Source organism: Rhipicephalus microplus, chromosome 1 (genome assembly GCF_043290135.1).
Source record: "Rhipicephalus microplus isolate Deutch F79 chromosome 1, USDA_Rmic, whole genome shotgun sequence".
NCBI lineage: Eukaryota > Metazoa > Arthropoda > Arachnida > Ixodida > Ixodidae > Rhipicephalus > Rhipicephalus microplus.
In genome coordinates, this window is record NC_134700.1 from 29,946,123 (window position 1) to 29,973,272 (window position 27,150).

The 27,150-nt window shown below is 45.6% G+C and overlaps 1 protein-coding gene across 10 annotated transcripts in view; it reads left to right on the top strand.

Annotated features, from left to right (window-relative positions):
- The window catches only part of LOC119178037 (chitinase-like protein 4), an 820,670-nt gene that overhangs the window by 772,730 nt on the left and 20,790 nt on the right, over window positions 1-27,150 (top strand). For 5 of the 10 annotated variants that reach the window (XM_075891613.1, XM_075891595.1, XM_075891584.1 and 2 more), the window contains one exon: window positions 22,071-22,232. The exons of the other annotated variants lie outside the window; for them this stretch is intronic. In XM_075891613.1, coding sequence (XP_075747728.1) covers window positions 22,071-22,217 — 147 coding nt within the window. In that variant the 3' untranslated portion in view covers window positions 22,218-22,232. Of the gene's footprint in view, window positions 1-22,070; window positions 22,233-27,150 lie in introns of those variants that run through there. 10 annotated transcript variants of the gene reach the window in all.

Sequence of the window (27,150 nt, forward strand, 5' to 3'; positions counted from 1 at the left end):
GTTTAAAATATAGGAATACAGGAAAGTGATCTGCGATGTCACTCTCAATGACACCAGCGTGACTGACGTCATCAATGTTTGTGAGAATGTGATCGATTGATGACCGTGAGCCGTTATCAGAACAGCGTGTTGGTACAGATATTAGCGATTTAAACCCAAAACTATGAAAACAAGTCTTATACTCGAGAGCAGAATGGTTAGACGCATCTAGTAAATCAAAGTTCATATCGCCCATAATTATCATACTCTTGCGCTCAGCAGTAAGTTTATCAAGCAAGTGATGAAGCGCATTACAAAAAGCGGAGGGGTCACTGGAAGGGGATCGATAGACAGTAGCAAGAATAGTTTTTCGTTGATTCTGACAAAGACCAAGCAGATCGATTTCCAACCAAAGAGATTCACATTTCGCCACATTTAGGTTTAAATTATCGCGCCTTTTATACAGAATGTTGTTTGATATAAAAATGGCGGAGCCACCATGACCATGATCAGTTCGGTGAGCATATTTGCTTAAATACCCGGGAAAGCCATACAAGTCCCCGTGACCAGGCGATAACCAAGTTTCGGAGCAACAGATAGCCGAGAACTGATGATTAATGGAAGCTAGTAGAGTGGTAATACTGTCATGACTTTTAGGGAGGCTACGAGCATTGAAATGAATCGAAGAAAAACCCCAGTTCTGCGAAGAAATGTTGTTAAAGTCACACGGAAGAAAATGAGCCATTATGTTTTTTTTTCAAGCTTACGTTATTTCACACCTATGAGTTGAACACATGTAGATCGACATCACTGACAATTCTGTGCATAACACTATCGAGAGTTTGTCTTGTCTTAATAACACAATTGTCAGTCCACAAAAAAGCCCACTTCATTTGTTTCTTGAGAGCAAGTGCTTTAGAAAACAGCCGCTTATTATCAGACGTCAGGTGCTCATTAACGTATATAGGCTTTTCCTGCGCTGCCGAAAAACCGAGAGGGTCTGTTGTTGGGCGGAACTTCCGAGCCTTCTTCAGAAACTCTGTGCGCATGTCGCGCGAGCAGAAGCGCACAATGATGTTTTTGTTATTTATGTCGCGCGTTGCTACTCTGTGTACAGTATCGATGTCATCAGGTTTGATAGGACAACCGACCTTTTTGCCGAGAAGCTCGACAATGTTTCTGCAGTTTTCGCCTTGCGTTGTTGAAACACCTCTTATTTCCAAAGTATTGAGGCGAGAGTATTGTTCCAAATGTCTAATCTTTTCAAGCAGCATCTGATTATTTTCATTTAGGTGCTTATTGTCAGATTTGAGGCCGCTGTTTTCCAACTTTGCAGCCTCAAACTTACTGCTCATGAACCATGGCTTTTTTTGTGTCATCGATCTCAGATTGCAGCTTGTTCAGACTTTCAAGATGACATCCAGTCACTGCAGATTTTACAGATTCCAACGTGTTATGAACGCTAGCTAATTTTCTTTCAATTGACACCTTAAAGTCTTCAAACTCTTTGGAAAGCGATGCTACGGTAGGAGCCATATTAAAACAAGCCATCAGAGCACTGCTGTGAGGGGGAAAATAAAATAGAATAAAACGTAGGAATGAGGCACTTGAATCACCTGTGTAGGAAAGGTAGACGGATTAGATGACCGAAATACAGCAGTCTGCAGGCTCTGATCGCTCGCTCAAATGATGCTGCTGGATGGCCACGGGGCAGCTTAAGTATCCTGAATACAGGCACAGCAGCGACACCAGTGGCGGAGACAGCAGATAGCAGTTGTTGATAGAATCCAGTTGCTTGCAACACACGTGTTGAAGTTGACGGATTGCCGGTTCACCAGGAGGGCGATATGTAATCGACCCGTAGATACAGCAGCGTGGCCTGTGTAGGAAAGGTAGACGGATTAGATGACCGAAATACTGCAGTCCGCAGGTTCTGATCGCTCGCTCAAATGATGCTGCTGGATGGCCACGGGGCAGCTTAAGTATCCTGAATACAGGCACAGCAGCGACACCAGTGGCGGAGACAGCAGATAGCAGTTGTTGATAGAATCCAGTTGCTTGCAACACACGTGTTGAAGTTGACGGATTGCCGGTTCACCAGGAGGGCGATATGTAATCGACCCGTAGATACAGCAGCGTGGCCTGTGTAGGAAAGGTAGACGAATTAGATGACCGAAGTACAGCAGTCCGCAGGCTCTGATCGCTCGCTCAAATATATATATATATATATATATATATATATATATATATATATATATATATATATATATATATATATATATATATATATATATTATAAAGGAGATTTATTAAGCAGAAACGTTGATGCTTGGAAGGCTTGGAAGGCGATGCACCAGCCGCAATTTCCGAGCTCGAGCCGCTGCTGCACACTCGATGCTGCTGCCTCTGGGCCGGAGTACTTCCTCTTCTTTACAATGGCCCCACGGAAAAAAAAAAGGAGCCAACCTGGCGACTTAGTCCTGTGCAGGCGGCGTTGAACCGTGGTACTGCTTGAGCCTCTGGACGTGTACAACCTCGCGGTTGCGACGTCGCAAGTCTGATGGTGGCGTAAGAGGCTCAATGAGGTAGTTTACTGGCGAAGTTTTTTCGACAATGCGATATGGCCCATCGTACTTTGGCAGAAGTTTGGAAGAGAGCCCAGGTGTGCGATGCGGCACTGACAGCCATACAAGAACAACCGGAAGAAAAACGGGAGTTGAGGTGTGGGCATCAAGAATTCCTTTTGCCTGTTTTGGTCATCGCAGGTAAAGCGACGAGCTAACTGGCGGCATTCTTCTGCGTGTCTGGCGGCGTCCAAGATCGGTAGACACTCGGACGCGTCCGGTCGATAGGGCAAAATGGTGTCAATGGTGTGGGAGGGGTGACGGCCGTAGAGGAGGTAAAAAGGGGAGAAGCCTGTTGTCGCTTGCATTGCCGTATTATAGGCGTATGTAATGAATGGGAGGACTAAGTCCCAGTTAGTGTGGTCAGGTGTCACATACATAGATAGCATGTCACCGAGAGTACGATTAAAGCGCTCGGTAGCCCGATTGGTTTGTGGGTGGTAAGCGGTACATGTGCGATGTACAATAGCACACTCAGCGAGCAATTTTTCAATGACCTCGGACAAGAAGGCGCGGCCGCGGTCACTGAGGAGTTCTTGAGGGCCTCCATGACGCAACACAAAATGACGCAGTAGGAAAGTGGCAACCTCCTGTGCTGTAGCCGTTTTAAGAGCAGCGGTCTCAGCATAGCGCGTTAGGTGGTCGATAGCAACTATTATCCACCTGTTGCCAGTCGGAGTCAATGAAAGTGGCCCATAAATATCCATTCCCACCCATTCGAAGGGTCGGAAAGGGCATGGTAAAGGCTGCAGTTCACCGGCGGAGGCGTGTGGTGGAGATTTTTGGCGCTGACATTCGGCACAAGAGCGGACAAAGTTGCGGACGAAGGTATACATGCCACGCCAGTAGTAGCGATGTCGAAGCCTTTCGTAGGTCTTGAAGACTCCTGCATGGCCACATTATGGGTCAGCGTGAAAAGAGGAACAAATCTGCGACCTCAGGGTTCGTGGAACGACGAGCAGCCACTTGCGTCCCTCTGGTGCGTAGTTGCGTCGATAGAGAAGCGTGTCACGTATCGAGAAGTGTGGAACTTGGCGCCGAAGCGTTCGCGTCTTTGGGAGTTCAGAAGTGTCGGACAGATGATTGAGGAGAGACGCAGTCCACGGGTCATTGCATTGTTCGATATAAATGGTGTCAAAGTCAAGCGATGACAATGTGGAATCGCAAGCGGAGTCAGCTGTGGCATTCTGGGACAGGGGGGAACGGGAAAGAGCGTCGGCGTCAGCATGCTTCCGTCCTGACCGATAAACCACGCGTATGTCGTAATCTTGAATTTTCAACGCCCAGCGAGCAAGGCGGCCAGATGGGTCTTTTAACGTCGAAAGCTACCACAGCGCGTGGTGGTCGGTCACGACGTCAAAAGAACGACCATATAGATATGGGCGAAACTTTCCAAGGGCCCACACAATGGCCAAGCACTCCTTTTCTGTGACGCTGTAGTTGCTCTCAGCCTTGGTAAGTGTGCGAGTAGCGTATGCCACGACGTATTCCTGATGTTCCGGTTTACGCTGAGCACAGCACCCAGGCCTACACCACTGGCGTCGGTGTGGATTTCAGTTGGAGCTTCAGGATCGAAATGGCGTAGAATGGGTGGCGTCGTGAGAAGCCGTCGCAAGGTGGTGAAAGCCTCGTCGCAGGCAGGGGACCACGATAAGAGGTCTTTACAGCTGCTGAGAAGTTGCGTGAGAGGTGATATAATAGACGCGAAGTTTCGGATGAATCGCCGAAAATACCAAACAAGCCGATGAAACTTCGAAGTTCTTTGATGGTGGCAGGTTTAGGAAACGCCGTAACAGCTCGCAATTTCTCGGGATCCGAGAGGATGCCTTCCTTGGAAACAACGTGGCCCAAAATGTTCAGTTGACGCATGGCAAATTGACATTTTTTAGGTTTAATTGCAAACCGGCGTTAGTTAAGCAAGTAAAGACGTGCTGAAGGTGACGTAAGTGTGTGTCAAAGTTAGGGGCAAAGACCACGATATCATCGAGGTAACACAAGCATATCTTCCATTTTAGTCCACGCAGGATGTTGTCCATCATTCGTTCGAACGTTGCAGGTGCATTGCAAAGTCCGAAGGGCATGACGGTGAATTCATATAAGCCGTCTGGCGTGACAAAAGCGTTTTTGGGGCGATCGGCCTCCGCCATAGGCACCTGCCAGTAGCCTGACCGCAAGTCTAACGAGGAAAAGAACTCGGCACCCTGCAAACTGTCCAAAGCATCGTCAATGCGCGGTAGTGGATAGACATCCTTCAGCGTGATCTTGTTCAATCGCCGGAAATCGACACAGAAACGAATAGACCCGTCTTTCTTTTTGACGAGAACCACCGGAGACGCCCATGGGCTCTGTGAAGGTCGAATGACGCCTCTGCGAAGCATGTCGTCTACTTGGTCAGCAATGACGCGGCGTTCTGTAGCGGACACGCAATATGGTCGTTGTCGCAGCGGTGAGTGGGACCCAGTGTCGATGTGGTGTTTTACTGCTAAGGCACGGCCGAGAGATGTTTGTTCAACGTCAAAGGGATGGCGGTAGCTCTCAAAAATGGTGAGAAGTTGTGAACGCTGCGAAGATGTCAAATCTGCAGCGATGAATGGTTGAAATATGTTTGCCGACGTTGAGTCAGGCGCTAAGACGACAGCCAGTTCACAGACGGAGGTTGCAGGCACCTCATCGGGGACGGGTATAATTCTGGAAGAACTGATTGTCTCGAAGTGGCCAAGGCACTCGTGACAAAGTAGGGATAAAGACGACGACTCATGATTATAAATTGGCATTGTGGCTGAGCCTTCTACAAGATCGAGAGCAGCAAAAGGCAGGGGGAGGGCTCTTCGGGCGACGAATATTGGAGATGGTATGAAGAAGACCGTGCCGTCGGATATGGCGCTGCATGAAACTGGCACGAACGCAAAACAACATGGAGGGATGTAGGTGTCATCGCTAATGACAAGATTAGCGGCAAACTGGGTGTCGACGGACGCTTGGTCATCCAGTGAGCAAAATTCAACCTCAGCCCTAGCACAGTTGATTACGGCGTTATGACGCGACAAAAAGTCTCATTCCAAAATAATATTATGGGAGCATGATGAAAGAACCATGAACTCTATCGTATACAGAACGTCCTGAATTGTCACGCGGGCTGTACGTACTGCAGTCGGTTGAACAGGTTGAGCATTGGCTGTGCGAAGCGATAATCCGGAGAAAGGTGTCGTAACCTTACGAATTGAGCGACAAAATCCAGCATCTATAATCGAAACAGCTGCACCGGTATCTACAAGAGCGACAGTAGGGATATTTGCGACGAACACATCAATAACATTGGTAGGTGACAAATGAGGACTTGGGCAAACCGAAACTTGCGCAGTTCTTGCCTCAGAAACTGCGTCGTCTAGTTTTCCTCCTCGTTAGGCGCGGGCCGTCGACGCATAAGAGAAGGCGAGCGGTGGCGTGGAGAGGGCGAGCGAAGACGTCCCGACCGAGGGCGGTGGTCGTCCTGGTAGCGGGCTGGCATTGGAGTGGAGGAACCGTATCGCGCGTTGGAGTCAAGCGGGAAGAAAGGCTCACGGCGGTTTTCATTGGTGATATGCGTCCGGCGGTGGCAATACCTTGCGACGTGTCCGGGGTATCGACAAGCGTAACATATCGGGCGATTATCGAGGGTGTGCCACGGGTTGGCGGTGTTAGTGCTGGTCCAGCTAACTGGAGCTGGGGGATAGCTCGCGCGAGGCTGGAACGGAGGCGCAGGTGCCTTGCGAGTTGGCATGGCTGCAGCCGCGGCGTAGGTGAGAGGAGCAGCCACAAGATTAGGCTCGCGAGCAGCTGGTAAGGCCTCGGCGACCTCTCCTTGAATGACGTCACGTATAGACGATGGTAAAGTCGTGGTAGCTTCTGGTGTGAAAGGCACCAAGGAAAGCTGTCGTGAAACTTCTTCGCGGACAAATGCTTTTATTTCGGCTATTGGTAACGCGTGGTCCTGACCACTGATCACACTAGACAGTGATGCCAAATCGTGCGCTGGAGGACGTCTTGTCAGAGCTCGCTGTTTTCGCAATTCATCGTAGCTTTGGCAGAGGCTAATTACGTCGTTAACAGTGGTCGGGCTTTTCGCCAAGAGCATTTGAAAAGCGTCGTCGTCAATCCCTTTGAGGATGTGCTTACATTTTTCAGCTTCTGTCATTTCGGCGTGCACTCGTCTGCACAAATCGACGACGTCTTCTATGTAACTTGTGAAGGTTTCACCCGTTTCTTGTGCGCGTGTGCGTAAACGTTGCTCGGCACGAAGTTTTCGGACGGCAGGTCGATCGAAGACTGCTACAATCGACGTTTTAAATTGCGGCCACGTTCGGACGTCTGCCTCGTGGTTTCTAAGCCAAAGGCTGGCTACACCCGCGCGGTAGAACGACACGCGTGTCAACTTGTCCGCGTCCGTCCATCTGTTTAAAGCGCTCACCCGTTCGAAAGTCGAGAGCCAATCTTCAACGTCGTTGTCATCTGTTCCACTGAAGATTGGACGCTCCCGCTGAGGAACACCGCCTGGACAGGTGGCCGGAAGAGATGGAAGCGTCTGCTCATCGGCGTCCGGCATAGCAGAAAGTAGCCGTCGAGAACGGAGTTCCAGGATGGTAGCGGGAAGATGTAAGGGACGGTACCCGGCACCTCCACCAATTATAAAGGAGATTTATTAAGCAGAAACGTTGATGCTTGGAAGGCTTGGAAGGCGATGCACCAGCCGCAATTTCCGAGCTTGAGCCGCTGCTGCACACTCGATGCTGCTGCCTCTGCGCCGGAGTACTTCCTCTTCTTTACAATATATATATATATATATATATATATATATATATATATATATATATATATATGCCTGAAAAGTGTATACTTAACGGCTCGTTTATCCGTGTTTTGAGACATTATTATTCAGATCTAACTGACAATAATGCCAAGGAAAGTATACGGGAAGGTATTAGACCGAATTGTATTGTAAATGTGAAGAAAGAAAAGTGGGTGAAAAGATAACTTGCCGTGGGCGGCAACCGGAACCTGCAACCTCCAAATAACGCGTTCGATGCTCTACCAGTGAGCCACTGAGCTACCACGGCGGCTGTCATTCCTGCCACATTATATATATATATATATATATATATATATATATATATATATATATATATATATATATATATATATATATATATATATATGAGATCTAACAGACAGTAATGCCAAGGAATGTACAGGGGAAGTAATTGGAACCAATGAAGTGTAAATAAGAAGAAAGAAAAGCGGATGAAAAATAACCATCCATGAGCAGGAATCGAACCTGCGACCTTCGAATAACGCGTTCGATGCTCTAACCACTGAGCTACCACAGCTTTTCTTTTTCTTTATTACCTGTTTTTCTTTACAGGTGTTCACACAGAAACATGAATGATAAAATACACTTGGGCCGATATTTGATCCGAAATGCTCACATTAAAATTTTTACAAGTTGCACAATTCCTCTAACATTGTTAGCCAGCTAGGAGATTCTTCTTGTTGTTTATACACCTCAGTGGTATACCGCATGTTTCCAATAAAGTTCTCCCGGACAGGACGTAGGTTCTGGTAAAGATGTCTGTAAGCCATTGTAGTCTCCCAGATGCTGTGAAGGGTAATTAACATAACCATGTCGTATGGTATGCGGTCGTCATCATCCACACAGAGAATACGAATGCCATGGCTTGTAATGGGGAGATCTTTTTTTCAATGTTCTTTGAAGGATGTCCCAATGAAAGACAGCGTCCCAGCAATGAATAAACACATGGTCTATTGTCTCAGGTGTTTTACAAAGTAAACAATTGGTGTTCCATGGTACATCGATTCCCTTGTTCGCTAGCCACTGCTTTACGGGGAGAGTCCCGGAATGCAATTGAAAAAAGGAAGTTTTGCCCCTGCTTTTACTTTCATCCTTTTGACCCTTTTCAAAACGTCCTGCCCGGGTCCTCCATTGAACATAGATCTGTACAAAGGTGTTGGGAACAAGACATCACGGAGATTCCTGCACAGATTTTTTTCGCTTAACAGTGGCAAGATATTCCAGCGAAAAGCGCACTTTCAAAAACTCAAAAAACTGTATAACTTCTCTCAAAAAACCAATCACATATCGGCACATATAAATGTTTGTAGACACAACAAAATCTGGGATGCGTGATGACAGCCTTACTTTTATCACTGTTTGCAGAAATTTGTTTCTTTGATCGCGAAGGAAAATAAAGCGAGAGACAACTTGTCTAAACACTGAGCTACCACAGCGGCCTTTTCTCCATCTACTTTTTTGGGTTTATATGTGAATTTAGAAGTAGGAGTGCCAGACAGTCAGTGCCATCTATAAGCCAAGCGACGAGTGTGAAACCACACTTTTATGCGCATGTTTGGCGTCACGTAGCACGTGAACTTGTTATGAGGGGGCAGCTGATTAATAGTCCCTCGTATACAACCTAATGACCCCAAGTCTGCCAGTACGAGACCCTCGTTTAATGAAATAAGGGAAAGAAGCGTATACCTAAGGGCTCGTTTTTCCGTGTTTTAACACAATAATAATGAGATCTGACAGACAGCAATGTCAAGGAATGTACAGGGGAAGATATTTGAACCAATGAAATGTAAATAAGAAGAAAGAAAAGTGGATGAAAAAATAACCAACCTGCTCACGGCTGGTCCTACGAACGACGTCAGGCGCAGGTGCGACATGCCACTGCTGCTCTCAGTACCCGCACCGGTACGCGACGCCATCATGTCAGTGAAAGAGGCTGATACCCGTCCTCATACAGCTCAGTTAGAGAAGCCATTCCCAATATCACCCTTACTGGGGCAAGAGACACCAGCATCGCCTATGCTTGAACCTCCTACGGTCATGGCGCTGGTAGAGCCCAGGTAACCACTGCTGGTCTCACTGACCAAGATAATGAGGAGAAAGTTGGCACTCAAGATGCAGACAGCAGCCAATACGATGACAGCTTCACAGAATATCCTGCCGCAGTTGCCAAGACCGTCCGTGAATTATGTTTTCTGCCACACATCACAGAAGTTGCGTACCCACTCTCGACACCAGCCAAAAAACATAGCGTGTCTTTTGGGATACGCTTTCGGCAACCCTCGCCCGGGGTTTTAAGTCAGCCGCTGATTTTGCGGCCCATCCGAAGGGCGCTGTCAGGTGCATGTTTAGCTGCTTCCCACAGAGAGTCTCTGCATGGCCGAGACCAACCACAACGATGCAGCCAGTCTCGACCTCCAGATAGACTTGTGGCAGACTCCGGCACCCAGTTCCAGTGTGGTCGAGGCCGACCTCTGAAATGCAGCCAGTATCGACCACCAGATGTACTTCTGGCAGATACGTGGACCAAATCGCAGCATGGCAGAGAGCGTTGGCCGCAACCGGGCAGCCAGTGCCGGCCGCCTTAGTCCACAGCGCTTTTTCAAGAGACATCGTGGCGTGCAAAAGAGCGACCGGCTCGAGGCAGCCAGTGCCGTCTACCAAAGACGCTTTCCCCAGACCGTCGTTTCATGTTGCATTGAGGTCTGGGCTGACTACCACGATGCAGCCAAGCCCGCCCACCAAAAACTTTGCCGCCAGATCCGCGCGCGTGCACCTATAGCTGAGTGTCATGACCAAGAAAGACGCTGGCGCTTCGGCATGCGGGTAGCTAGAGCACAGTAGAGAAGAACGAAGTGAGAATAAGAACAGCTGGCCCAGGACCGGGTGTTGTCACTTGTTCTTTGTCTAGTATATATATATATATATATATATATATATATATATATATATATATATATATATATATATATATATATATATATATATATATATATATATATATATATATATATATATATATATATATATATATATATATATATATATATATATATATATATATATATATATATATATATATATATATATATATATATATATATATATGTATATATATATATATATATATATATATATATATATATATATATATATATATATATATATGTGAGTTCTAGGTTTTGACACAATAATAATTAGATATATACCAGACAGTAATGCCAAGGAATGTATAAGGGAAGTTATTAGAACAATATATATATATATATATATATTTAGAGTATAAAGTGGCTGAGGGAATGGCAGCCATGGTAGCTCAGGGGTAGAGCATCGAAGGCGTTACTCGAAGATTGCAGGTTTGGTTCCTGTCCACGGCAAGTTGTCTTTCCACCTGCTTTTCTTTCTTCACATTTACTTTAGGATTCCGCCTAATAACCTCCCCTATACTTTCCTTGGCATTATTGTCTGTTCCATAATATATATATATATGTGTGAGTTCCAGGTTTTGACACAATAATAATTAGATATATACCAGACAGTAATGCCAAGGAATGTATAAGGGAAGTTATTAGAACAAATGGAATTAAATAAGAAGAAAGAAAAGACTGGGTGAAGAAATATATATATATATATATATATATATATATATATATATATATATATATATATATATATATATATATATATATATATATATATATATATATATATATATGCAGGCATGGTGGTTGAGTGGCCGTAGCGTTGCATATAGTCAAGTAGATCCTCCGCGAGCGGTCACAACGCGGTTTATTTCGACGTTTCGGCTTATAGTCTGGCCTTTATGAGGTTAGACTATAGGCCGAAACGTCAAAATAGACTGCGTTTTGACCGCTCACGGAAGATCTACTTGACTATATATATATATATATATATATATATATATATATATATATATATATATATATATATATATATATATATATATATATATATATATATGTGTGTGTGTGTGTGTGTGTGTGTAATCTAACAGACCTATGACTGAGATCTAGCATCCTGCCCACGGCACATTATCTTTTCACCCACTTTTCTTCATCTTTACATTACATTTTGGTCTATTATCTTCTCCTATACTTTCCTTGGTATTATTGTCTGTTAGATCTCATTAATAATGTGTAAAAACACGGAAAAACGAGCCGTTAGGTATACACTTCTTACCATATATATATATATATATATATATATATATATATATATATATATATATATATATATATATATATATATATATATATATATATATATATATATATATATATGCTTTTCGATGGAGGCGGGAATGTTCTAGGCCCGTGTGCTCAGATTACAGATTTTGGTGCACGTTAAAGAACCCCAGGTGGTCTAAATTTCCGGAGCCCTCCACTACGGTGTCTCTCATATATATGTTAAAATAGAGGTGTTGTACGTCGAAAAAGTATCAGACGCAGCTTGGCAAAATGTGCTTTATCAGGCCGGTCTGGCTAATCGCGAGCGGCGTGCGCGAGCTACTACTACAGCCACCGATCATCATCGTCTTCTTCATTGCCAGCAGAGCGTCCGTTATTCAGACTCATTAATTCATTACAATTACTCCCCGCGAAATAAGGAGCCATCCTGGTGACCGATGGACCAGTAAACACGGGAGGGTCGTAGCAGGGCTTAAGTCTCGAGACGTGGACCAATTCCTGGCCACGACGACGTTGGTCGGAAGATGGATCCAGTGGCTCAATGAGGTAATTCACTGGTGACGTTTTTTGTAACATACGATATAGGTCGTGATAATTGGGGACCAACTTGGTAGAAAGGCCAGGTGTAGCAGAAGGGACATGCAGCCAGACGAGTGAACCTAGATTGTAGGAAGTAGTGTTATTTGGTGCGTCATGGTGGTGCTTTTGGCGTCCTTGGTCTTGGCTTGTGAATGATTTTGCCAGTTGGCGGCATTCTTCAGCGTATGTAGCGGCTTCAGCCCAAAGTCGTGAACTCTGAGTAGTCAGGTTTGTACGGAAGAATGGTGTCCATAGTGCTAGAAGGTTCGCGTCCGTAAAGGAGGAAAAAAAGGAGAGAACCCAGTAGTGCTTTGAATGGCGGTATTATAGGCGAACGTGATAAACGGGAGCACTCGGTCCCAATTGGAGTGGTCTGACGAGATATACATGGACAGCATGTCACCAAGAAGTGGTTGAAGCGCTCTGCCCTTCCAGTGGTCTGGGGATGATAGGCGCTTTTAGTGCGGGGAACGACGCGGCACTCACGCGGCAATGCTGTGATGACGTCAGACAAGAATATGCGACCACGATCACTCAGTAACTCTCAAGGCGCTCCATAACGTAATACGATGTTGTGAAGAACGAAAGTCGCAGCGTCTTTTGCTGTAGACGAGGGAAGGGATGAAGTTTCGGCATACCGCGTGAGGTGGTCGACGTCAACTATGATCCAGCGGTTACCGTCTGCAGTGTTGGGAAGGGGTCCATAGATATCGACGCCGACGCGGTCAAATGATCGGGATGGGCATGGTAAGGGTAATTAGCACCGCTGACGTGATGAGGGGGAGTTTTTCGTTTCTGGCACGTCGAACAGGCCCGAACGTATTGTCGTATAAAACGGTACATGCCGCGCCAGTAATATAGAAGCCGCATGCGAGAATAAGTCTTCAGGAAACATGCGCGGCCACATTGGGGGTCGTCATGAAACGTGGAACAAATTTCGGATCGCAGATGACGTGGAATCGCGAATAGCCACTGACGTCCACCGGGTGCGTAGTTGCGTCGGTACAGCACGTCGTCGCGAGTGGCGAAGTGCTCGATTTACCGACGCAACGTGCGAGAAAGGGGGAAGCCGTCCGCCCAGCCAGGATGTCTAGAATCGAAGCAACCCACGGGTCCTTGAGTTGCTCAGATGGCATGTCGGCGATGGTGACGGCAGTGGCATCACAGGTTAAACTTTCGCAGCAGTCCGGGTCAGGGGGTAGGGCCGAACGGGATAGGGCGTCTGCGTCCGAATGTTTCCGGCCGGAGCGATAGACCACGCGAATATTATATTCTTGGAGGTGTAATGCCCATCGGGCGAGGCGACCGCTTGGATCCTTCAGTGACGACAACCAGCAGAGGGCGTGGTGGTCAGTCACGACGTCAAAAGGGCGCCCGTACAAGTAAGGTCGAAATTTCTCTATCGCCCAAATAATGGCCAGGCATTCCTTTTCAGTGACGGAATAGTTGATTTCGGCTGAAGGAAATTGCATCGCACATGTTAGGGAACAAAAGTTTCTTGGTGTATGGTTTCAGGAGGAATTAAATTGGAATACACATGTGAATCATCTTATCACCGCATTAGCGCGAATAGTTGGTTGTTTTTTTAGAACAATGCACTTAATCCCATTGAGGTTAAAAATAAGTATGTACTACGCACTCTTCCATTCTAAAGTAAGTTATGGGATGTTAGTCTGGGGAACGACATCACAAGGGAATTACCATAAGTTACTAACTATACAAAAGAAAATATTGCGCTGCTTTGAAAATTACAGGGGGAATCTACAAGACTTGCGCACTGCTCCACTATTCATTAAACATTCCATACTCAGAATTGATCAATTATATCATTTTAAATTACTTCAGTTAATACAAAAGACTAAGCTATATGAAGAAAGTTGCACCGAAAGACCACACTACAGTTTGCGAGAACAAAAGAAACGAGCTCCTAGAACCAGAACCAAGTATGGAAAACAAAGTATTGCTTACCAGGTACCTCAGGTTTTAAATACCCTTGCAGATCAATTGAACTTTAGGGCTAGTAGTGCGATTTTCAAGAAACAAATAAAGAACTTATTCATAACCACCGGTCTACACTACCGAAACTACGTAATGGAGTCTCATGCCTCTGCAAATGCTTAAATTGTTCATCAACTTCTATGTCAATTATACGAGTGTATACAGCAGAATTCATTGTATCCGCATGCATTTTGTGTCTGTTTTCGATGTTGTTTCATTGATAATGTTTTGTTGTGAATTATAACGAGAGTGACCTCTAAATCTTAAAATGTGTTATGTAAACTTCTTATGCTATTTATGTTTGAATTTTGTGTTTACAATTTCAGGTTGCTTGAAACCAATGTATTGAATATATATATTGTTTAAGCTTTCCACTGTCACGAACTGCGGAGGGACAAGGGCCTTTGTCAGGCTGTTCGCCTTTAGCCCTTTGCCCCTGCAGTGAGCTCTGTATCCGGCTTACTGTAAATAAAAATCCTACTACTACTACTACTACTAAGAGTGCGGCTTGCGTAGGCAACCACGTACCCTTGGAAACCGTGTTTCTTCTGTGCAAGAATAGCTCCTAGCCCGACACCACTAGCGTCGGTGTAGATCTCTGTGGGTGCCGATAGGTCGTAGTGTCGCAGAATAGGCGGCGACGTGAGGAGGCGGCACAGTTCATTGAAAGAATCGTCACAGGTGGCAGACCAGGCTGAAAGGTCTCTAGAGCTGGGGAGGAGCTTGGTCAAAGGAGCGATGATCGTCGCGAAATTGCGAACGAAGCGCCGGAAGTAAGAGCACAGGCCTATGAAGCTTCGGAGCTCTTTCATGGTGGTCAGTTTGGGAAACGCTGAAACGGCTGTAAGTTTGGCAGGGTCGGGATGAATGCCGTCTTTTGAAACCTCGTGGCCAAGGATCGTAAGCTTTCGAGCGGCGAAATGGCACTTCTTCAGATTCAGTTGCAGCCCCGCGGCAGAAATACACGCGAGGACTCTCTCGAGGTGGGTTAAATGGGTTGCAAAATCAGTTGAAAAGACGACAATGTCATCTAAATAACAAAGGCAAACGTTCCATTTGAGGCCTCGAAGATTACAGTCCATCATTCGCTCGAAAGTAGCTGACGCGCTGCAGAGGCCGAAGGGCATGACTGTGAATTCGTAAAGTACGTCGGGCGGGATGAAAGCTGTTTTCTCGCGATCGGCCTCTGCCATGGGTACCTGCCAGTATCCAGAGCGCATATCTAAAGAAGAGAAAAATTTGGCTCCCTGTAGGCAGTCCAAGGCGTCGTCAATGCGTGTCAGTGGATAGACATCCTTGCGCGTAATTCGGTTGAGACGTAGGTAGTCCATGCAAAACCTCAAGGATTCGTCCTTCTTCTCCACCAACACAACTGGGGAGGCCCAGGGACTGCTTGACGGTTCGATTATGCCATGTGTCAGCATATGGCACGGCGTTCGGTAGTTGACACACGACATGGACGCTGCCGTAATGGCGTCTCTTGACCGGTATCTATACGATGAACAACAGATGACGCACGACCTAGGGAAGGCAGATTTTGGTCAAACGAGGTCCGAAAACGCTGTAGGAGCTTGATCAGCTTTTCCTGCTGCCCAGGCGTGAGGTTGCATTCAATTGACTTGCGGAATACATCCATAGGTTCATTAGCGTCAGTTGCAGGTGTATTGGCACAAGTCGGTAAAAATGGCTTGTCTGGATAGATCGGGTCTTCGAAAATACAATTCAAGGTCTCGAGGCTTCCCAGACATTTGCCGCGTAGCAGGATGTATGGGCAAGCAGAAACGTTGCGCGCATAAAGTACCGCCGAACCATTGAAAAAGTTGATGACGGCAAACGGATGGACAATGGTTGGGTGTTGCACTCTAGCTATAGTTGGCTGGAATAGGAGCGTCGAGTTAGTGGCAGCAGGGGAAAACACAGGCACTAGGACGGCGGACAACGGCACGATGTGGACGTCAGCTGCGGCAAACACTTTCGAGGGACTGTGGTGGTCGATATCAAGGCACGGATTCATCAACGTGAGTTCAGCACGAGCGCAGTGGACGAGGGCCTGATGGGTAGAAAGGAAATCCCATCCTAGTATGACGTCGTAAGATGAACGTGGGAGAACAACAAAGTTGACGGCGTACCAAACATCTTGAATAAAAACGCGTGCTGTGCACTTAGCTGTCGGCGCGATGAAATGGGAGGTGGCTGTACGCAGAGCAAGATTCGTAAGTGGCGTTGTAACTTTTCTCAAATCGCGACATAGTTTTTCAGTAATTACAGAAACGACGGCACCTTTGTCGACAAGTGCACGTACAGCAACACCTTCTACTAGCACATCAATTTCGTGGGTCGGACAAAGAGGAGGTCTTAGAAAGTTCGATGACGACGCAGTTCTTGCCTCCGGAACTGCGGCTGTCAGTTTTCCTCTCAAGTGGGGCTCGTGCGCCGAAGCATCGGGGAGACAGATCGGCGACGGGGTGGTAATGACCGGCGAGAATCGACAGGGCATCGTGGGGACAATGAGTTGCTGATAGGAGAAGATGGTCGCTGGGGATTCTGGGCAGCTTGGTAATGTGCAGAATTCCCATGGTCTGGAGGCTGCAAGTTGCGACGGCGACAGTAGCGTGCTGTATGTCCCACGAAACCGCATGCGAAACAGATGGGTCGATTGTCCAAGGTGCGCCATGGGTTAAAGACAGAGGGTGCAGGTGGCGAAACGGGATGGGATGCCGTGTATGTAGGCAGCGTCGTAGGGTAGGAGGACCCGGTGCCCCGGTATGCGCCAGAGAAAGGTGGGGCTAGGGGTCTAGCAACAACGGCAGCGTAGGTCAGCGGCTTAGGGACGGATGGCGATGGAGGCAGTGCCTGCGTGACCTGTGTCTCAATGACCTGGCGTAAACGTGGGTCTAACGAGGTCACTGGCGCGGATGCTTCGGCCACAAGAGAAAGCTGACGCGCAACTTCTTCACGAATGAATTGTTTGATGTGGGGCAGTAAGACGGTGTGATCAGCAGTGACGTCGTGCACGACAGCGGAAACTTCAACCGTATCTTCAGCGGCCTGCGCGTCGAGACACGCTGCTTACGCATCTCGTCGTACTCCTGACAGAGCTGGACAACATCGGTGACGGTCTGTGGATCCCTAGCGATGAGCATCTGGAAGGTATCGTCGTCAACTCCTTTGATGATGTGCTTGATTTTGTCGCGTTCAGTTAGAGATTCATCGACGCACTTGCAAAGAGACAAGAACTCTTCAATGTAACTTGTAAAGGTCTCCTCTCTGCGCTACACTCGACTACGGAGACGCTGTTCCGCGCGAAGCCGGCGCACGGCGGGACGACCGAGACCACGGCAACGGTGGTCTTGAAGGCGGACCAGTTGGTGATTTCGCCTTCGTAGTTCTTGAACCAGAGGCTGGCCACATCAGCGAGGTAAAAGTGCACGTTTGTGAGCTGGTCACAGGCGTTCCACTTGTTGGAAGCGCTTACGATTTCGTACTCAACGAGCCAGTTTTCGACGTCTTGTTCGTCGTTGCCGCGAAAAATGGGTGGGTCGCGTTGCCGAGGTACGCCAGTACAGTAGACTGCCGTTGGTAAGGCAGCTTGAGAAGGGCCCGGAGCAGTCATAGTGAACGATGAGGGAAGCGTCTGATTGCGAAGTTCCAGGTTGGTGGGAACGCCGGCTCCTCCACCACTTAAAATACAGGTGTTGTACGTCGAAAAAGGTTCAGACGCAGCTTGGCAAAATGTGCTTTATCAGGCAGTTCTGGCTAATCGCGAGTGGCGTGCGCGAGCTACTACTACTGCCACCGATCATCATCGTCTTCTTCAATTCCAGCGGAGCGTCCGTTATTCAGATTCATTTATTCATTGCAATATATATATATATATATATATATAAATATATATATATATATATATATATATATATATATATATATATATATATATATATATGGCGTAGTGGTTAGAGCATCACCCTCGCATGCAGGAAGTCTGTGGTGCGAATCATGGTGCCGCGCAGTTCTCAACCATATTTTGATGATTCCGCGTGGTGATAGAAATGGAATAAGAGGCCTTGGGTGTGGCCTCGCCAGTGACCACCACCTGTAACGTGCTCCCTCATTAGAGAAGGATAGGCCAACCTAGTGCAGTATCTGGCCACCATCTCCCTCATTTATACGTCAATTAACTCACGGCCCTCAGTCCCCAGCAGCTGCGAAGCAACTGACCCCGGCGGCGGTCAGGTCTGCCACGGAGCCGAGGGTGCTAAGAATCTCTGGATCGGGACAGACCGACATTGAAACCTGAACTTCGCAACGTTTCACGCTAGAACCTTACCTACTGAGGCAAGTCTAGCTGTACTATTCGAGGGGCTAGAGGGCAATAAATGGGATGTAATAAATCTCTGCGAGGTTAGGAAGGCAGATGAGGCCTATACTCTAAAAAACGTGCGAGTAAAAAGCGTGTATTTTTGTCCCACAACAATAATTCTCATCTATATTGCGTTCCATCCTTGCGCTATCGCCCCGCGCCCGGTACATTTCGGTCACGATCGACATGCCCATTATCAGGGTTACATTGCATTCTCGATAGGAAAGTGGCCAGCGCCGAGTTTTCAAAAAGGAAGCGCACGCAAGTCTGATGACGATTATTGTTGTGGGAGAAAAAGGCACCCTTTTTACTCGATATTTTATAGAGTGTATATAGTGCTACAAAATGGGCACGTCGTTTGCTATCGGGGCTCTGCTGACAGAAGAGAACTGGAAGTGGGGCTCCTTATACACAGAAACATAGCTGGCAACGTAGAGGAATACATTGGCAATAACGAAAGGCTGGCAGCTATTGTAAATAAACTCAGTAAGAGATACAATATGAAGGTAGTACAGGCCTACGCACCTGCATACAGCAATTATGACGCGTCAGTTGAAAGCTTCTATGGATAAGTGGAATCGGCAGTGAGTAAGATAAACGCACAGTATACTATATTGATGGTAGACTTCAATGCACAAGTAGGGAAGAAGCAGGCTGGAGACCAGGCAGTAAGAGATTATGCCATCCGCACTAGAAATGCCAGAGGGAAGCTACTAGTAGAATTCGCCGAATGCAATAATTTACTGATTTCGAATACCTTCTACCAAATGCGAGGGAACCGTAAGCGGACATGGAGGAGCCCTAAGGAGAAAATAAGAACGAAATATACTCTATACTGAGTGCACACTCAGGCATCGTGCAGGATGTGGAAGTGATTGGCAAGGTACTATGCAGTGACCATAGAATGGCACGGTCTCGAATTCGACGAGACTTGAAGAAGGAACGACAGAAACTGATACGCAAAAAAAAACAATCAACAAGCTAGCACTTAGAGGGAAAGCAGAGGAATTCAGAGCCTCACTTCAGAAAAGGTACTCAACCCTTACTGATGAAATCAGCCTTAGCGTTGGCGCAGTCAATAATAATCTGGCGAGAATTATTGCGGAGTATGCAGTCAAAGTTGAAGATACGGTAGTTAGATAGTACACTGGAAGCTGTCCCAGAAAACAAAGAATCTCATTAAGAAGCGTCAAAGGATGAAAGCCTGAAGTACAATAGATGAAATAGAGTTGGTGGAGCTTTCAAAGTTGATTAATAGAGTAAGGTATTCGATGTAAGAACGCATAGCATGGAGAGAATTAAACACGGTCTGAAGAACAGAGGAAGTGTCCAAGGAGTTAAGAGGAAACTTGGGATAGACGAAAATTGGATGCATGCACTAAAGGACAAGGAAGGCAAAATATCTACCAATATGGATAGGAGAGTTAAAATAGCGGAGGAGTTTAAAGAGATCATTGCAGTAGCCTGGACCACCACGACTTTAATATAAGCACTAGCAGTAACCCAGATGTCACCCCACCAGTAATGATAGAAGAAGTTAGAAAAGCCTTGAAGAGCATGCAAAAAGGTAAAGCTGCTGGTGAGGATTAAGTAATATCAGATCTGCTGAAAGATGGAGAACAGTTTGTGTTAGAAAAACTATCCACCCTGTCCATAAGGCGTCTCCTTACAGGAAGAGTACCAAAATCTTGCAAGAATGCTATCAAGTTAATACGTAAGAAAAAAGATGACAGGGATTTGAAGAATTACAGGCCGATCAGCTTGCTCTCCGTCGTATACAAGCTGTTTACAAAGGTAATTGCTAACAGGATTAAGGCAACCATAGGATTCAACCAACCAAAGAAACAAGCAGAATTTTGAACAGGCTACTCAAAAGTGGATCACATTCATACTATCAATCAGGTAATAGATAAATGCTCGCAATACAGCCAACCACTACACATAGTCTTCATAGAAAACGAGAAGGCATTCGATTCTGTTGAAATATCAGCAGTCGTGCAGATACTGCGAAACTGAGGCGTTGCCGAAGCATATATAAACATCCTGGAAAAAATCTACAGGGGATCAATTGCTACTATAGTACTTCATAAAAAAGGAACAGAATACCAGTCAACAAGGGTGTGTAGAAAGAGGAAGATGAAAGAAAAGAAGACGGAAAAACTCCCCAAACCCAATTCTCGCTGCCAGTTGACTTAATTTCCAATGATAATTTCCCGAAAAATGCCAAGTTACTTCCAAAGCATGTTCTGGAGGGCCTCCTTCAAGACCATCTCAGTCATTCTCCTAAATACGTAGTAATTTCAACGGATGCAACGCAAAATCTTCAGAAGGCTGGAGTAGGTATTTTTTCTCATCAGCCTAAATGGTCTTTTGCGCTTCGATTGCCTGACTTCACACCAATTTATCTCGCAGAATTCCTGGCTGTTACATTGGCTCTTCGAAAAGTAAATTATCAGCAATCAAAAGTCATTATTATTACGGATTCTTTGTCTGTATGTACACATCTAACGTCCGCAAAGCAGTCTCCTCTTCTCAGGATATTTTGGTCTCTCATACCGGACAGCCTATCAGAAGTTCAGTTTATTTGGGTCCCGGGGCATGCTGCAATTGTACTAAATGAAATTGCTGATTCGCTCGCTTCGGCACCTTTAAATTTTCCGGTGGTGCTAGTAGCCGCACAGTTTCCTTTTATTACTGCCGAACGATTCAAACGCCTGTTAATCTTAAAAATCAACGAAACGTCTCTTCTACAATTGAAATAATTGCGGCACTTGCAATTCACATGGAACCCCGCAAACTGCCTTTGCCGTCAATGTGAGGTGACCCTCACAAGCTTTCGCTGTAGAGTTCCTCAGTTTAATTTTTATCTCAACAAATCAAGATTTTCATTAACTAACCTATGTGCACTTTGCAATGAACCGGAAACAATAGATCAATTTCTTCTCAGATGCCGCCGCTTCGCCTCACTGCGACGAATAATTCTTGAAAGACCGATTGGTATGCTCGGATTGCCAGTCAATACATCCACTCTATTATCATTTGGAGCCAGTCAGTTGGGTGTGGGCCACAGTGCTATTCTCTCAGCGCTACATAAATTTATTTAACAGGCAACCGGAAGGATACGCTGCCAGTGGTACTGCCAGATATATCCTATTCTTTGTCCCCCTTCCTCATTCTTGTTACTTTGTTTTATATATTCTGGTTCCTCACATTTTTCTGCACTATTTCACGTTTTCATAAAGGAACATTATTATTGTTCCTATCTGATTTCTCTTTCTTTTTTTGGCAAGCGTTGTAAAAAATTATCTATTATGAGGTACAGTGTGGCCAATCCCCCATGTGGGTATGAGCCAAGATATCCTAGGCGACAAGACAAGACAAGACTAGAAGACAAGAACACATATCATCATCATGTTCACGTTTACATCATCAAAAATAAACAGTTCTAACTGTCGTGCTCCTCGGTCTATTCGCTACAGCATGGTGCTGTGACCAACATTTCTCGTCGACAAAACCGGGACGCCGGAGCCCCAACTGAAAAAATGGAAGCAGCATACGTGCCACCTGGAGCGGCAGCCATGGAGCCGAGAGCTACCGACAAGGTACAGGCCATCGTTACATCGTGAATGTAAGCCTGCATCTTGTTCACCATGAATCGAAACATCGTTTCGCAGAAGAGGAAAACGTTGTGGGCGCAGATTACGAATCTCATAACAGAGGCGTAACGGAATATGAATGATGGAGAAGGCGCAGACTCCCTAAGCATTACCCTCAGCCAAATCAACGGGCAACATCACAGAGAGTTTGACAGAGGCAAATGTGCAGATGGAGTCATTTATAACAAAAGAAAGACAGCAGGTGAATTCGCGAAGGTAGTGGAATACAATATGAAGATTATTACGGCCACTTCAAGAATACAGTTCTACATCAAGAAGTTAAGAGTCACAGTGCATGATGGACAGCCGTCTATGGAAATTACAAGAACTGAACCAACAGTGTCAGGAATTCAGATTACTGATTACTATGTGAAACTGCCCAAAAGATATATGTTCAGGTTTGACGGCAACAAGCTGACGTGGCAAAGATTTTGAACGCAGTTTGAAAGAGCAATACATTATTGAGAACTGACCAGAAAGTCAAAAGTTCCACTACTTAATCTCTTTCTATATGGAAAGGCAGCAGTTTTTATTGAAGGACTACAATACTTCGATAAAGATTACCAGAGAGCTGCTCAGCTGCGGAAAGAGGAGTGTGACAAGGAAGAACATTTGAAAGAAAGTCATATGAATGAATTGATCCAGTTGGAACCAGTTAGGGATCCAAAAGATGTCAAGGGTTTACGCGAACTTTGCCAGAAAGTGCAAGTGCTCACGAACGCATTGGAAGCGCTTGGAGTTACAGCTCGTTCGTACGCTACAGTGCTTATGCAGATCTTAAAGCGTGCACGCCACAAGAATGGTACATTGAATACCAATTTTACGAGAAGAGATGGAAATGTACGCAAAAGAGAGCAGGAATTTCGGAAGAAGAAAGCAACATTGGTTCTAGTGAAGATACACTAAATGTATTGATAGCATTTTTGCAAGAACAATTGAGGTGCAGAGAGTCGCTAGAAAGTTTCGAGGACGGGGAAGACAGACCTTGAAGAAAATGGACTAACAGATCCAACTTAACACGCAAGGCTTCTGCATTTCAGAGCTCCATTCCAAAAAGATGTTGCTTCTGTGATCTAACCATTCACAGTACTGAAGACTGTAGGAGATCACTAAAATACGATGGCAAAAAGGAAAATCTTAGAGAAGAAAACAGGTGCTTTCGGTGCACAAGGCGAAATCACAACGCAAAAGTTTGTAAATCCGCGGTAGTTTGTAAACGTTGCAGAGCAAGACACGCAACCATGTGCAGAACAAAGCCCAGTGAAGGCGGCAAGCATGATGACAAAAGTGAGGAACGAAACGACTATATGGCTGTTAACAAATCGTGCAACCTGCTAGCCTATAGTGTACTGCAAGAAGAACGCCACCGTGTGCTATTAGAGATGGGCGTAGCATCGGCAGAAGGTGAAGGTAAAGGAGATTACGCAAGAATTTTATTCGACAGCGGAAGCCAAAGATCCTTCATACAAAGCAGTCTGTCACGAAGAATTGGTTGCAAGGTACTTTGCAAAAAAAACTAACAGTTGGATCATTTGGAGGAAAAGAAAGCGAAAGTGTTATGAACGTTGTTGAAGTTGCACTGAAGGAAAATCCAGACGAGGAATCGCTAGTAATGGTGGCTATTGAAATAAACATGATATCAAAGATTAGACTCTCTAGCGCTCACGACAACTCAAAGTCCTATATGAAGAAAATGGGAATAAAATCACTTATGACAACCATGAAAAACGTACAACGCAGAAAACAAGCTAACTCCAAGGATCTTATTTCTACTGGGAGGCAATAACAGGACGTGTAAAAAGGTTAGATGAACACACATTGCTAGTAGAAAGCATTTTAGGTTGGATTGCACCTGGACAATCAGTCTTGGTTCTTCACGCTACAAAAAGAGCAGACGAGATAACGGATGCAATTCAAAAATTTTGGGAGCTCGAAAACACTGAAATAACAAAAACGAAGAACAGGCTTTATAGAGTTGACCACTTTTTTGCATCATTTGAAAAGACGGTGGAGAGGGATGGAGATAGATACAAAGCAAGACTACCATGGAAGGAAGCAGTGAACAGGAAGGCAACCAGGAAGTAGCAATTAGAAGATTGGTGCAAGCATCTAGAAGACTTCAGAATGACTCGGCGTTAAGAAAAAGATACAATGCTATGAAAAATGCTTTACATAGGGAGTGGCTTAGCTAGCGACGTCGGATGAATTTGAGCACGTTCCTTACTACATGCTACATCAAGCAGTCAATAGAGAAGATCAACTGACAACAACTCTTAGGATAGTGTTTGACGCTTCGTCGTGAAAGCAGCATACGTGCCACCTGGAGCGGCAGCCATGGAGCCGAGAGCTACCGACAAGGTACAGGCCATCGTTACATCGTGAATGTAAGCCTGCATCTTGTTCACCATGAATCGAAACATCGTTTCGCAACGGGAATGTCGTTGAATGGAAACCTAGAAGCTAGACAAAATTTGAGTCCGGACATACTGGCACTGATAATGAACTTTCGCAAACACTCAGTTGCAATGAGGGCAGACGTGGAGAAGGCATTCCTGCAGATCAGTGTTCACGAAGAAGATTGATACGCCCTTCATTTTTTTTTGTGGTAAAAAAAACGAGCACTTCGACTTGACTAAAGAAAACGTCGTTGCATTGAGAATAACCAGAGTGACGTTTGGTACAACGCCAAGCAGTTTCTTGCTGGCAGCAACTATACAGCATCACTTGAATCAAGAACAGGAAAAGTTTCCAAAATGGTAGATAAAGTTCGAAATTCAAATAACATCGATGACGTCATGGATGGAGCAACGCACGAGAGTCAAGCCAAAGGTTTGTATTGAGACGCAAAGGAAATTTTTCGAAGACCAGGAATGAACCTAAGGAAGTGGACATCGAATAGTGAAGAGATGAGGAAACATTTTTCAGAGAATCGAGACGCTGTTCCTACATCATGAAGTGAAATCAACATTCTAGGAATGATATGGAACACAGATGACAATACTTTGTGTTATCGTGTGAAAAAATAGGTGACAACAGAAGTGAAAGGCTGACTAAGCGAGCAGTACTTCAAGAAAGTGCCTATATATTCGATCCATTGGGATTTCTAACACCTGTAACAGTAAGAGCAAACATAGCGATACAAAAGCTCTGGAAGTCTGGAATTTCTAATGAAGATCGCTTATCAGAGCAAGATATGGATGAAACGGTTGGAGCAAATTAAATCAATCGAAAATATAAAAGTACCACGGCAGGAAGTCTCAAATAAAAAACAGCCTTCTCATTCACATTCCTTTCAACACAGGTCAACAACGTCTTCAATGTAGGTGGTGAATGTTTCGCCATTCTGCTGCGCGTAGCCACGCAATCAGTGCTCGGCTCGAAGCTCGCGAACAGCGGGGCGCCCGCATACTTCCGTCACGTGCTTTTTGAATGCAGCCTACGTCGGAAAGTCACGTAGGTGGTTTCGATGCCAGACGCTGGCGGCGCCGCTCAAATAAAATGACACGTAGTTGAGCTTCACGGCGTCATCCCAGCGGTTGATCACGCTTAACCGTTCGTATTCGGTGAGCCAGTCTTCAACATCCTCCTCTTCTGTACCACTCAAGATTTGTGTGTCGCATTGACGCGATCGGCCAGGGTATACCAATGTGGGCACCATGGCAGCAGGTTGTTGCTGCGATTGATTCGGCACTTCATCCGGCATTGCAGATGCTAGCTTGAGCTTCCGGCTGCAAAGTTCGAGGTTGTCACTACCCAGCAGCTCCACCACTTGTTAGGGGGTTTATTGAGGAACACGGCGACCGCCAGCACGCAAACCGTAGCAAGGGAGCGAACAGCCGAACGAGCCAGGCGATAGCAATGCGCTTCTGCGTGTGTCTATCTTCTTTCTCACATAATAAACTAGGACCAAACTTTAAGCAAACATTAAGAGAAGCAGAGCAAAGCAATTATGCATAGTGAAGGTCCCAAAGGATGGAAACTAAGGAGGATGAACATGATCTATCAAGAAAAGGGGGACAAAGCCGATATAGACAACTACTGTCCTATAACAGTGACATCAGTAGTGTACAGGCTGGTCATGCAGATACAATGGAAGGAAAGACTACAAACATGGGTGGAGAATGAGGGAGTGCTGGGAGAAATACCAAAATGGGTTCCGTAAATGAAGGATGTTGGAGGACAATCTGTTTTCATTGATGCAGTCTATTGAAATGGCGGAAGAAGAACGCAGAGCCTTGTGGCTGGCATATTTATATATAAAGTGAGCTTACGATAGTGTGATTCAAGAAGACTTGTAGAAAATACGAGACATACTAGATGTTCAAGATGAAATAACTAATCGTCTAAAGGATATCACTAAATGTAACAGGGCAGTTATCAAATGGGGAGAACAGGCATCTGAACCCATAGAGATACAACGCGGGCTTCGACAGGGATGTCCTTTGTCACCTTCGTTATTTATGCTATATCTTCAAGAAGTAGAAGCAAATATAGAGGGGAGACGACTCAGATATATCCTCTCCTAATAAGCCAAGCAAGGAAAGCACATTGAACAGTCATTAACAAAATCGATGGATGCAGATGATATATTATTATAGCCGACGACAAGAAAGATCTGCAGGAATTGATAAACATCTGTGGAAATGAGGGAGATAGGTTACATTTGAAGTTCAGCAGAGAAAAAATCAGCAATCATTATTTTTGATAATAGCAAAGGCAGTGAGCGTAAGATACAGGAAGTCACGCTAGAAATAGGGGATAAATACAAATACATGGGCGTATGGATAAATAACGGGGCTGAGTATCTGAGGGAGCACGAAAGATACGTAATGACTAACGGCACCAGGAATGCCGCTGTACTGAAGAATGGAGCCCTGTAGAACTACAATGGGTATGACGCTGT